The following is a 13,023-nucleotide window of genomic DNA, read 5'->3' as shown; positions in this document are numbered from 1 at the left end:
GATATTTAAAAAATCCATTAAAATACATACGTCTTGGCACACATGGAATTTTTACTGATTCTCCACATCAGATCCTTTTAGCAATTGTCTGGCATTGTGTGTTGACACATTTGCACTAAGGGTAAATTCAAATCAAGGTACTGTTTGGTTTTCTTTTACAAGATGGAAATTAGTGATTTTGGATTTTTTGGGAGAATGTTTTTTTGGTATGAAAAGTGAGACAAAAATTAACTTTAGATAAATATGTCATAGAAGTTTTAATTTAGGTGGCGATCGTTGCCTAACCTCAATCGACACCTGGGTCGTGTAACCTAGGCGATCGTTGACCTGAATCACATGATCCAAGCATCACTTGGGTCATAGAGAGGCGAGCAACGCTTGAGTTATGTGACTCAAGTGAGGCTTGAGGTCATGCCACCTCAGGTAGCCTTGCTTGAGGTGGGCAACTTAAGATGAGATCGTTTGGTGGCCAACTTAAGATGAAAAGTGAGACAAAAATTAACTTTAGATAAATATGTCATAGAAGTTTTAATTTAGGTGGCGATTGTTGCCTAACCTCAATCGACACCTGGGTCGTGTAACTTAGGCGATCGTTGACCCGAATCACATGATCCAAGCATCACTTGGGTCATAGAGAGGCGAGCAACGCTTGGGTTATGTGACTCAAGTGAGGCTTGAGGTCATGCCACCTCAGGTAGCCTTGCTTGAGGTGGGCAACTTAAGATGAGATCGTTTGGTGGCCAAATTTGGTTGTCGGACGGCTGCACTCAAAATAATAATACATTTTAAAATTACACTTTACCAAATGCTATTTATATTTCAGAAAACCTCTTTAATTCAAAAGTATTTGCATTTTTTCAAAAATCGAACCAAATGAGCCTTATTGGGCTGGAGAGAAGTCAATCATAAAACCTGAGGACCTTTTTTTCAAGTGAGAAACAACATATTTGACAAAAATATAAAAACAACTAAAAAGAACTATACAAGTTAATATTTAGTCTTTGGTGAAAAGCAAAAATTCTGGTAGTCTCTCCGCTCTACGGCCGAACAATTAATGAGCAGGTAGTTCATAGAGGTGAGCATGACATAGAATTAAAAACCTAAGAATTAGATTGGTGGGAATCAATACAGTTCATGATTCTACGATACACAAAATAGGATACCCAAAACTTGAACAAGTCTTTATATATATATATATATATATTTTTAAAAATTTGTGCGTAATCCTACAACATTCCATGATATTTAATGATGAGTATGTAATTTACAATTACTAGTTTAAGTTTCTTTTTCTAGTGATATTCATGACTAATACTTTCACTTTGTCAAAATTTCATAATTTTTGTGCATTGAAATATAAGCATGATTAATAAATTATAATAAATAACAGTCATTAGAGATTGTTTCGACGAGTATAGATTTTAGATTTTAAATGAAACTCAAACGGGATTCAAAACTCCTGTTTGAGATACCGAAATCCGGCCTGCCAAGAAGGGTCCACGAACAAAGGCGGGGTCCTCCGAAAAATTTTCACATCCGGAGTAAAGAAGCCTCCCATGGATTCCACGTCGGAGGTAAGGGAAGCCGCCTGTGCCGTAACATGCCGTCCACTCTCGTCCACTCTCGTCCACACACTCCGCATCTCTCTCTCTCTCCTTGCTTTTGGCAGCGGACTTTGGATCCTCCTGTTGCGGTCGTTGGAAGCCATGGAGATCAAGGTCACGACTCACGTCAGTGTCCAGAGAAGCCTCCACCAGCGGTCCAGCACCACCATCTCCTCGAAAGAGCAAAACACGCTTGCGCTTTCCTTAGCCATCATCGCGTGACAGTGTCTCGCTCAAGCAGAACACGTCCTTTCGCACGAGCCCTATGGGGGTTATACACCACCAGCTCTTTCCACTTTCTCCAGTCGACATTAATATTTTCGTTCCGCTCGGGGTCGAGCCTGCCATGGCGCCATGTATCAGTGGGGCAACCCAGGTGCCTTGTTTCACCGTGCAGCTAATCCTCGTCATTAGATAATCCCACATACATGTCGATGGAAGGAAGACGACCCGTGATGATTGAAAAATTCAATTCGAATCCGTTTCTAAATCTTACAGATCAGATCCTCCTTTTCCATATACTACCATTTCAATTGCGTCTGGCGACAAATTTGTGATGATTGCGGATTTACAAAAGAAAGCTCTTTGAAATAAAGGACCGTATGAAATTCCAGCAGAGTATAGCAGTCGGACATGAGGCAACTTAACATGAAACAAGACAGCAGGAAAAAGCAAAAAAGCTGCTCGAAACGAGCCACGGACCTTTATTTCAATCTGTCTCCGGCTTCAGTAAAATATGTAAATCATACCATTCCATGATTTTTACATAACCACACATATCTTCATTCTGTTACGTTTTAACTCGCCACGACAACACCACAACTCGTTATCACCAACTAACAATCTATTTCACATCTAAAATCTCAGCCACACCCACCTCGCACCTGCCGGGAATCAGCAGCTCATCGGCGGCAGGTCCGCGCTGGCCTTCCCCGCGTACGGCCCTCCGGCCGCCGCCTCCTCCGGCTTCCCGAACGCCCCGCTCGCGAACGCCAGGAACCCCACCGCGTGCCCGGCCACCGCCGCGAGGAACACCCCGCCGTTGAAGGACATGAGCGCGAGCATCGCCAGGTACGCGAGCCCCACGCGCACCGCGTGCAGCAGCGACCGGAGGACGCCGGCCCCGACGGCGCCGGGCTTGGCGGGCGGGAGGATGCGGCTGTGGGAGATCCACTCGACTAGGAAGCAGAGGGCGAAGACGAAGACGAGGGCGAGGGCGTACATGCCGGCCCGGTCGCCGGGCCAGCCGGAGAAGAGGATCTCGGAGCGCGTACCCCAGAAGAAGGTCATGTGCATCATCATCCCCTCGTGGTGTTGCGGCGGCGCCATCGCCCCGTCCATGCCGGGCATGTGGTCGTGGTCCATGCCGTCCATGGTCGGAGCTCGAGGCGCTGAGGACGGGGGAAGCGGACGAGGGTTCTGAGCTCGGGATCGGAAATCTGGGTACTTGAGGGAGGCTTTCGTGTTTTATAAAGGGTGATGCGATCGTACAAAAGATGGGCAGACCCGGTCCTCAATTCCTCGTGCAGTACGTTTTTCTGCTCAAAACGGCAAGAACACTTTGAAAGTTTCAAACCGCATTTCCCGACCACGCAACGGTGGAATTGCGGTACAAATCTTGTCACGCGCGTTCGTAATAATTTTACGCTGTAGCCGGATAGGATAAATACCCTTAAAAAGAAAAGTATCTCTCGAAAAGTTGGAACCTTTTTATTCGCAATTAGTACTCAGATGAACAATTTCTAGTAATGTGATAAATTATCGATTAGTGTGTAATTAATTTGGGTCACGTTTGTACACTTAAGTAGAATCGATCACGAGACTTTCTAAGCCAACTTCTTACCCTAATTTTGTTTTTGTTTTATATAACACGATATACCAAAATTGCGACTCCAATTTTTGTAGATTCTTATCCACCTATATCATTTAGGGCTTGATTAATAGAGTGATTTGGTGTGGCTTTCAAGGTTATATTGGATGTGGGATGCGAAGATTTAAATATAAAATCTACCACATTCCAATAAACACTTAATTTCTCACTCAATTCAATTATCTCTAGGATTTTTCTTCCCTCCGAGAAAGAGATGAAGAAGAGTATTTTTATTGATTCCATCTAATGAAAAATTAGAACTTATTTTGTACACAATTGATGTAAACTTTTGTGTATACCTAGAATGGCTGATATATTTATATAACTTTTTTAGGGGTAAGAAAAGGGCGTAAAATGCCAAAGCCCAAGTGTAACAATATCACACTATGTGAATTGAATATGACTAAATTGCTGTGTCAGTAATTTCCAACGAAAATTGAACATTGAAATTTTGTGCAATAGCTTAGAATTAAAAATTGATAAAATTAAAAAAATTTAGAACTAAATCGACATTTATTCAATAAGTTTAAAACATTTATATTTTTAAGTTCTTGAGAGGGGGATTGGCGTTGTTCCTCCTACTGGCCTTGTTCGATGTCTTCAAAGAATCTTTTAAGCTTTTACAATGCAGCTGGTTGAATAAAGACGTTGGTCAATTCCGACACGAATCAAGCATAGAAATACAATGCAAACAACATTTTCTTGTAAGGTTTCATACAATCAAGAGAAAAGGGAATATCTATATTAGCAAGATACTAATGTTGTCCATGAAAAGAATGAGTTCATAGCAAAACGAGGGTGATGAGATCAATTTCTTGCTGTTAAAAAGTTTCAAAAATCATTTGAAAATCAAGAAAAGTATGGAGCTCGAGCGATGCGGTGCGACGCATGGTGCCGGGCCGGCTAAATCATATTTGGGGATTGGGTCAAATTGCGCACGAGATCCTACATAAGCTCTCAATTTACATTTATTTTGTTGCCGTCTCCTTTCTTACTCTTTTAGGTCTTATCCTGCCCCTTCTATCTATAGCACGAGTCTTCATCAATCCCTTGATCACATCTCCTCAATATTCCTAATTAACATTACACAGGGGATCCTTTCACCAAACTCCCCTAAGCCATTTTGATGAATATCTTCTTGATTTCTTCCCATTATCTCAAAACCACGTCTTCGTCGGGCCCGAGTTCATACATCATCAGGACACAAGACAATGGAAATGCAAAACCCTAGATAGCATAACATTAAATCAATTAGGGCTTGCGTCCATAGCTCACAAAAGAAAAGGTCATGGTATATAAAAGAATATTGCTATTTAATATTGTTTGACTTTACTCCTTTTCAAGAAACAAATGCGATCAGGATCATACACCCACATCGTTGACTCTAATTAGCTGATTTATTATTAGTGATTAAGGAGAGAGGAAACTTAATGCAGAAACGGAAAAGGCATGATCCTTGCCTGTGCCATTGACATTGCTGATCCAACTCAACGTCTGGAATAGTATTCTACGAGACAAGCGTTTGAGCATCTAATACCATAAGCCGGCCGATGCCAATGTGGGGTCAATCCAAAATTCAAGTATTCCCTTGTCGATCTCGCTAGGAAAAGTATAAAAAAATTTAATTTATCGCATTGATACCAATTCAGTCCCGAATTTATTCAATTGGACCAATTCAATCTTGAGCTTTTTTACAATGATATCAATTGAGCTCATTCAACTAATTTATGTTAGAAATTACTAACATAAATGTCAGCCGTTTTATGTGACATGATTGGGGCTGGTGCTAACGTGGACATTTGTTTTCAATATTTTAATATTTTCCTATTTTTTCTTTCCTTTTCTTCTATGGATAAAAAGAAAGAAAGAAATTCAAAAAAATATTAAAAAATGTCAACGTCAAAATCAATCATCCCATGTAGGATGATTAGCACTGACGTCCGTAATTTCCAGCCTAAATTAGCTAGATGGACTCAATTAGTATGAATGTGAAAAAATGTTTAAAACTAAATTGGTCTGATTAAAAAGGTTATGATTAAATGATACCAATGTGATAAGTTTTAGATTTTTTTGACACCTTTCCCTACCTTACTCATCCATCAGTGTTGAACATTCCAAGTGTCATCGTCCAAGCACAACAAAGACTACTTTGTCTTGGGTCGTTATCAGCATCGTTCTATCTTCTCATATCAATCCATAGCTGCCTGAAACGGCTGAGAATCTTATTCTCTGGAAAGGGAAAAAAAAAAACCTGATACAAGCAATCAAATCGGAAGGTAAAAAAGTTTCATTTTCATGATCATGATCAACCCATCTGGAAAAAGACTATGGAGAGCCAGGTGAATAATTCTCAAGGCCTTTCCCTCCATTGCAGCCGAGTATCGAGAGCCTGCAGACCGCGGAGGAATCGATACTTTCTTCATCTTTTAGGAAGAAGGAGATGAATAGGAACAAGAAAAGAGGATACAAAATCCCCGGCCAATTCCGAATTTGGAAATTTCACGAACATTTTCTGTGCTTATAAATATGATAAGGGTACATATTAGAGATAAACCGATGGGCTGGCCGGCAGGCGGCAGGGGGCGGATCTAAAATATTGCTGGGCAGGTTCCGGCTCGGGTCCGACATGGTCGTGCCCGGCGTCATAATTTTGTGTGCTTATTCAGGCCGATCTGAAACTGCCCTCGGGCTGGGATTGGGCCCGGGCGCTGCCGGGCCGTGATCGAAAAGATGCCACGTCATTTAGTTTTGACGCGGAGCATCAATGGTGGTCTATACACACTGTGCTGCGTCTTCACTCGTTGCACTTAGTTTTGGTAGAGTCGTTACAACCATCTAATACCAGATCAGAGATATGCACTTAAACTTCCTGAGGAAAACACAGAAACTATAAAATCAAGAAATTCAAGCCCCCAAAAAGAGAAAAATCACAAGCACAGAAACTTTAAAAAACAGTATAGTACATGAGACTACTTGTTCCAACATCAAAGTTAAATCAAAGGTTCGTCGTGGGAAGATCGGTGGATGCTTTTCCCGGAGGCGGCGTCTTCTGAAAAGCCCTACTTCCGAAGAAGAAGAAGCCCACGCCGTGCCCGAGAATGGCGACGATGAGCACGCCTACGTTGAAGGACATCACGGCCAGCATCAGCAGATAAGCAAGCCCGACGCGCATGGCATGCATGATGGTCCGCAGGACACCGGCGACGACACGGTTCGACTTCAAGCCTTCTCCGATGAGCCTACAGTGAGAGATCCATTCAACGAGGAGCGCGAGCGCGAAGACGAAGACCAAGGCCAGCACGTACATGCCAGTCCGCGTGCCGGGCCACCCGGCGAAGAGGATCTCGGAGTTTCTCCCCCAGAAGAATGTCATGTGGGTGTAGCTCTTTTGCTCCATGTTGCTCATCCCGTCCATCGCCTCTCTCTCTCTCTCTCTCTCTCGGTTTTGGCCTCTCTGTATATACGGTGATGCGTGGTTTGAGGTGTTGTATTAGGGCATGGCATTTGGCACAAGGCTGATGTATTTTTTCCACAGGTGTGTACTGCGAAGGCAAACTCCACACAGCAACAAAGGCGTGTTGAGAGAGACCAGTTGAAAATGAGGTTTTGAGGGGTCGTACATTGAAGCAGAATGCGAATCATGTACTACACAAAGCTTAGCCACACGTACCACCAGTTGGGTCGGGCGAGTTGGATCCATTCGCACGAAGAAGTGGATTGTCAGTTGACTTGGCTTCATAGATTGATTTCTCCATCAAATCCACAGTTAATTAATCCCATTCTAAGCAGAGAGGCGTGTTGGTGCAAGGTAGCCTTGTGTCACCGTCTTATATTTAATAGGGTAAATGGTAGTAAATATGATAGAAGCCAGTTGAAAAGAGTGGATCTCCATATGTATAAATAAGAGTATTCTTCATCTCATTTGTATCGTCCAACATTCGTGAAATGGAAGTACATTTTCTCCCAAAACTTCTCCCTCTAAATAATTTCTCTTTCTATGATTTGGGCGAGTTAGTAGGCGAGTGTTTGATCCTTGGAAAAAAGACTAAGGGCGCGTTTGGTAACGATTCTCGTTCTCGGGAGTTGATTCTAATCGGCCGATTTTTTTTTTTATTCTGTTCCGGAAACGATTCTAAGCATTTTAAGCCGTTTGGTAATCGTAAAAATTTCTCGATTCTGGAATAGAATTGCGTTTGGTACCGTGTTCATTAATTGTTCCAAATCAATTTCTTTTAATTTTTAAATAATTTTTTTACTTTTTTTCCTTTGTTTTGTTTTGTTTTTTTAATTTCTTAATTTTTTTCTTTTTCTTTTTCTTTTCTTTTTCTCATCTTCTTCTTCTTCTTCGGCCGGCGACCTCACGGAGCGTCGCCGCCCTCGCCGAGCCGGCCCTCGTCGGCCGAGCCTCGCCCAGCCGGGCGAGGCTCGCCTAGCCCCGCCGAGGCTCGGCCTCGCCGGTGGCCGCCGACCTCGTCGGGGTTGGGCGAGGCCCGCCAGCCACCGGCGGGGCCCAGGCGAGCCCGCCGGTGGCTAGGCGAGCCTCGCCGGCCACCGGTGGGGCTGGGCGTCCGAGGCTCGCCTAGCCCCCGCCTAGTCCCGGTGAGGCGGGCCTCGCCCGGCCTCCGAGGCCTCGCCCGCCCCGGCGAGGCCGCTAGGCCCGGCGAGGCTCGGCCTCGCCGGATCTGGGAGGCCGAGCCTCGCCGGTGGGCTGGGCAAGCCTCGGCGAGCTCGCCGATGGTCGGGCTTGCCTCCGGCGAGCTCGCCCGGACCTCACATTGGTCCGTGAGCCTCCGGCGAGCCTCGGCGAGCTCGCCGGACCGGCGGGCGGCGGTGGCGGTGGATGGCGGCGGCGGCGGCGGCCGGCGGCGGCGGTGGATGGCGGTGGCGGACGGTGGCGGGCGGTGGTGGACGGCGGTCGCGAGATGGTGAAGGGAAGAAGAAAATTTATTGATTTTGATTCTCAAATTCGTTCCGGAACAAGAATCAACTTTTTTTAGTTCTTGATTCTATTCCCAATGTGTTCCCCGGAACAAATTTGTTTTCGAGAACAAAAATTTTACCAAACACGATTCTAGGCGAGCGATTCCGGGAACAAAGAATCGGGAATTTGGCCTGTTTGGATGGTTACCAAACAGGGCCTAAGCTTAGGCGATTCGACGAATTAAAGGAAGCCTAAATTGCCACATAGTTTTTGATCTCAAGCGCCGGCCGTGACACCTGCCGTGACAAATGGTGATTTCAGAGGTTTTGTAATTGGACAAAATGTGGAACATTGACCAAGTTCTCCTCTAACACTTAAAAACTGATCTCTCTTTTTATTTTTTATCCTTTTGATTAAGCAAGTACCGAATAATAGCTTAGAATTAAAAATTGATAAAATTAAAAATTTTAGAACTAATTTGATATCTATTCAATAAGTTTAAGCCATTTGCATTTTTAAGTTCTTGAGAGGGGGATTGGCTTTGTTCCTCCTACTATCCTTGTTCGATGTCTTCAGAGAATCTTTTAAGCTTTTACAATGCAACTGGTTGAATAAAGACGTTCGTCAATTCCGACACGAATTAAGCATAGAAATACAATGCAAACAACATTTTCTTGTAAGGTTTCATACAATCAAGAGAAAAGGGAATATCTATTTTAGCAAGATACTAATGTTGTCCATGAAAAGAATGAGTTCATCGCGAAACGACGGTGATGAGATCAATTTCTTGCTGTTAAAAAAGTTTCAAAAAACATTTGAAAATCAAGAAAAGTATGGAGCTCGAGCGACGCGGTGCGACGCATGGTGCCGGGCCGGATAAATCATATTTCGGGATTGGGTCAAATTTCGCACGAGATCCTACATAATCTCTCAATTTACATTTATTTTGTTGTCGTCTCCTTTCTTACTCTTTTAGGTCTTGTCCTGCCCCTTCTATCTATAGCACGAGTCTTCATCAATCCCTGGATCACATCTCCTCAATAGGCCAAACAATAAGATCTTCGTCCAAGTCGACCAAACCATATCCTAATTGCTTCTCTCATCTTATCGTCGGTTGGATTGACAATTACGTTTTCTCGTATACAATAAGAAAAAATTACTCCAAAAATTATAAACCTAGCGTGTGGATGTGAATTTGATTATAATTTTTTTAAATTGATCAATTTATTCACAATCTTTTCCGTGATTCATTTCGGCTGATTTTAACAAGAAATTGTTGACATAGACGTAGGCCATCTTACATGATAGATGACACGACCAGAGTTGACATAGACAATTTTGCCTTTTTTTTTAAAAAAAAAAGGGAAAATTTTTCAAGAAAAATTTGAGAAATTTGCAAAGATTGTTTGCATTAGCTCCAATTGTGCCATGTAAGATGACCGGCGTTTAGGTCAGTAACTTCTTGCCAAAATTACCAGAAAGGATTGTATTAGCAAATTGTCAAAATATTTAAGACTAAATTGGCCCAAAAAAAGTTTATGACCAAATTAATACCTACACAATAAGTTTGGGGTTTTTTTTTTGGTAATTATCCCATCATTTTCATCAATAATCAAATTTCAACTTTTGAAACCAAGTATTCCTAATTAACATTACACAGGGGATCCTTTCACTAAACTCCCCTAAGCCATTTTGATGAATATCTTCTTGATTTCTTCCCATTATCTCAAAACCACGTCTTCATCGGGCCCGAGTTCATAGATCATCATTCAGGACACAAGACAATGGAAATGCAAAACCCTAGATAGCATAACATTAAATCAATTAGGGCTTGCGTCCATAGCTCACAAAAGAAAAGGTCATGGTATATTATGAGATTTTGCTATTTAATATTGTTTGACTTTACTCCTTTTCAAGAAACAAATGCGATCAGGATCATACACCCACATCGTTGACTCTAATTTTTATTATTAGTGATTAAGGAGAGAGGAAACTTAATGCGGAAACGGAAAAGGCATGATCCTTGTGTCACGGGCCGATCGATCAACTCTCGATCAACTCTCGATTCACCCGTGCGGCCTTAAGGTTTCACCCCTAAGCAGCCTTTCTCACACTCGACTCACAACGAACTTCTAGAGAGATAAACACTTGATGAGAGAGAAGCTCTGGATTTTCATATAGGTTGTGAATGACTTACAATGAGGGAGGACACCCCTTTATATACAAGTATAAGGCAAACCCTACCCATAAATCTCCCTTAGATCTAACGGTGGAGATTGCACCTCCCCATCTACCAACCACTTGCATTCATAGCCAACTACCAGCTATATGCATTTATGGCCAACTATCAGCTACTCGCATTTATATCGTATGCGTACAAATACGGTATCACCCGCCCCTAGGAGAATACTGTACATCTCGGGAACATAGGTCGAGGGTCGTCACGTGTCACGCCCGTGCCATGGAAACCTCTTGGACATGCTAACTTTCGGGCCGTGACATTCTCCCCACCTAATCAGCGACGCCCTCGTCGCGTCTTCGGCATGGAAATCTTCTATCTCTTTCTTGAACTGCCAAAGACTCTCCTCGGGCTCCCAACTGGCTTCGCTCTCCGGAAGACCTTTCCACCGGATCAAATATTCGCGCTTGGCCGCACAATACCTCTTCCGTATGACTCGATCCGCCAAGATGCTCTCGACTTCTCGATCGTACGAGGTCTTTGCCCCGAGCGACGCTCGTTGTGACTTCCCTCGATCCGGGTCTTCCTCATCAATTTGAAAAGGTTTAAGCATACTTACGTGGAACACCGGATGCACCTTGAGCTTTGGTGGTAGCTCCAGTTTGTATGCGACCTTTCCAACCCGTTGTAGCACTCGAAATGGCCCCTCGTAGCGACGGATCAACCCTTTGTGCACGTCCTTGTATCGAAGAACCACGTGCAGCTTGGCCAACACTTGATCTCCACCTTGGAACTCCACGTGCCGTCGCTTCTTGTCCGCCCATTTCTTCATGCGTTTGGAGGCTTTGTGTAGACACGCCCGGGCCAAGTCCGCCTCTTCTTGCATGTTCTTGGCGAACTTTACGCGGGCGGGCTACTCCCCGGTAACCCGAAGCAATAGTGCTCGGGGTGTTCGGTTGCTGCCCGTTGCAACCTCGAACGGACTCGGCCGGTCGACTCGCTCCGCCGCAAGTTGTAGGAGAACTGGGCTACGTCGATCAACTTCGCCCAATTCACTTGCGTCGTGCTCACGTAGTGCCGGGGGTAGATCTCCAAGAGTGCATTGACCCGCTCTGTCTGACCGTCGGTTTGGGGATGCAGACTCGTTGACATGTTCAGCTCCGACCCCAGCAGCTTGAACAACTCGGACCAGAAACGTCTTGTGAAGCGGGGATCCCGATCGCTCACGATCGTTCTTGGCACTCCCCAGTACTTCACCACATGCTTCATGAACAACTTGGCCGCTTCTTCGGCCGGGCAATCCTTTGTTGCAGGCACAAAGGTTGCATACTTCGAGAACCGGTCAACCACCACCATTAGAGTCCGGCACCCTTCGGACTTCGGTAGGTTGACGATGAAGTCCATGGAAATGCTTTCCCATGGACGAGTTGGTACGGGAAGTGGCTCCAAGCAAGCTCCGCGACGACCGTTGCTCTAGCTTGTCTTGTTGGCAAAACTGCACAAGTCTTCACATACGCCTCCACGTCGTCGCGCATTTGTGGCCAATAGTACCGATCTTCGACGAGGGCCAACGTGCGGTAGATCCCGGGATGACCCGCCCACTTCGAGTCGTGGCACTCGCGCAAGATTTCCTTCCTCAGCTTCCCATGGAAGGGCACGTACAACCGCCTTCCCTTGGTGTAGAGGAGCTCGTCCTCACACCAAAACTGCCGGGTCTTACCTTTTTTGGCGTACCCGATGAGAGCTCGGGCTCTTGGATCATGCTCTAGCCCTTCTTTGATGCGGTCGACCCAAGGGCAGCTCGGTCGACTCACCATGTGGCTCATCAGTTCTGTCCTTTGACTCAGTGCGTCTGCCACGGAGTTGGCCTTCCCCGGCTTGTACTCCAAATACGTAGTCGAACTCGCCGGAAAATCCTGCCATCGAGCTTGCTTCGGACTCAACTTCTTTGGTCTGGAAGTAACTTGTGGCCACGTTGTCTGTCTTCACGACGAACTTAGACCCCAGGAGATAGTGTCTCCACGTCTGGAGGCAATGGACCACCGCAGTCATCTCCTTTTCTTGAACGGTATATCGTCGCTCGGTATCGTTCAGCTTTCGAGACTCGAATGCCACCGGATGGCCATCTTGCATGAGGACGCCTCCTATGGCATAGTCCGATGCGTCGGTCTCCACCTCATACGGCTTGGTGTGGTCGGGCAATGCCAACACCGGTTCCTCGGTCATGGCGGTCTTCAATCGGTCGAAGGCTCTTTGGCATCGATCCGTCCACTCCCACGCCCTCTCTTTTTTTAGCAGGTCCGTGAGTGGCACGGTGATGCTCGAGTAGCTCCGCACGAACCGTCGATAGTAATTGGTGAGGCCCAAGAACGACCTCAACGCAGGTACCTTCGTTGGCGGCTCCCATTCGACGATCGATTGAATCTTCGCCTTGTCCATCCGCACACGT

The 13,023-nt window shown here is 45.1% G+C and overlaps 2 protein-coding genes across 2 annotated transcripts; both read right to left on the bottom strand.

Annotated features, from left to right (window-relative positions):
* Positions 1-2,271: 2,271 nt before the first annotated feature.
* On the bottom strand, positions 2,272-3,233 carry LOC104422456 (copper transporter 6). The gene has a single exon (XM_010034779.3). It carries the CDS (start codon positions 2,976-2,978, stop codon positions 2,499-2,501), a length of 480 nt encoding a protein of 159 aa, XP_010033081.1. The 5' UTR covers positions 2,979-3,233; the 3' UTR covers positions 2,272-2,498.
* Positions 3,234-6,310: 3,077 nt separating this feature from the next.
* On the bottom strand, positions 6,311-7,079 carry LOC104422455 (copper transporter 1). The gene has a single exon (XM_010034778.3). It carries the CDS (start codon positions 6,887-6,889, stop codon positions 6,470-6,472), a length of 420 nt encoding a protein of 139 aa, XP_010033080.2. The 5' UTR covers positions 6,890-7,079; the 3' UTR covers positions 6,311-6,469.
* Positions 7,080-13,023: the final 5,944 nt, after the last annotated feature.

Source organism: Eucalyptus grandis, chromosome 10 (genome assembly GCF_016545825.1).
Source record: "Eucalyptus grandis isolate ANBG69807.140 chromosome 10, ASM1654582v1, whole genome shotgun sequence".
Taxonomy (NCBI): Eukaryota; Viridiplantae; Streptophyta; class Magnoliopsida; order Myrtales; family Myrtaceae; genus Eucalyptus; species Eucalyptus grandis.
Note: the sequence above shows the minus strand (reverse complement) of the source record. Positions and strands in the feature narration are given on the sequence as shown.

What these genes read in the sequence shown, in the direction of transcription:
- LOC104422456 (XM_010034779.3), bottom strand. Translation starts at nt 2,978, where the DNA reads ATGGACGGCATGGACCACGACCACATGCCCGGCATGGACGGGGCGATG.
- LOC104422455 (XM_010034778.3), bottom strand. Translation starts at nt 6,889, where the DNA reads ATGGACGGGATGAGCAACATGGAGCAAAAGAGCTACACCCACATGACA.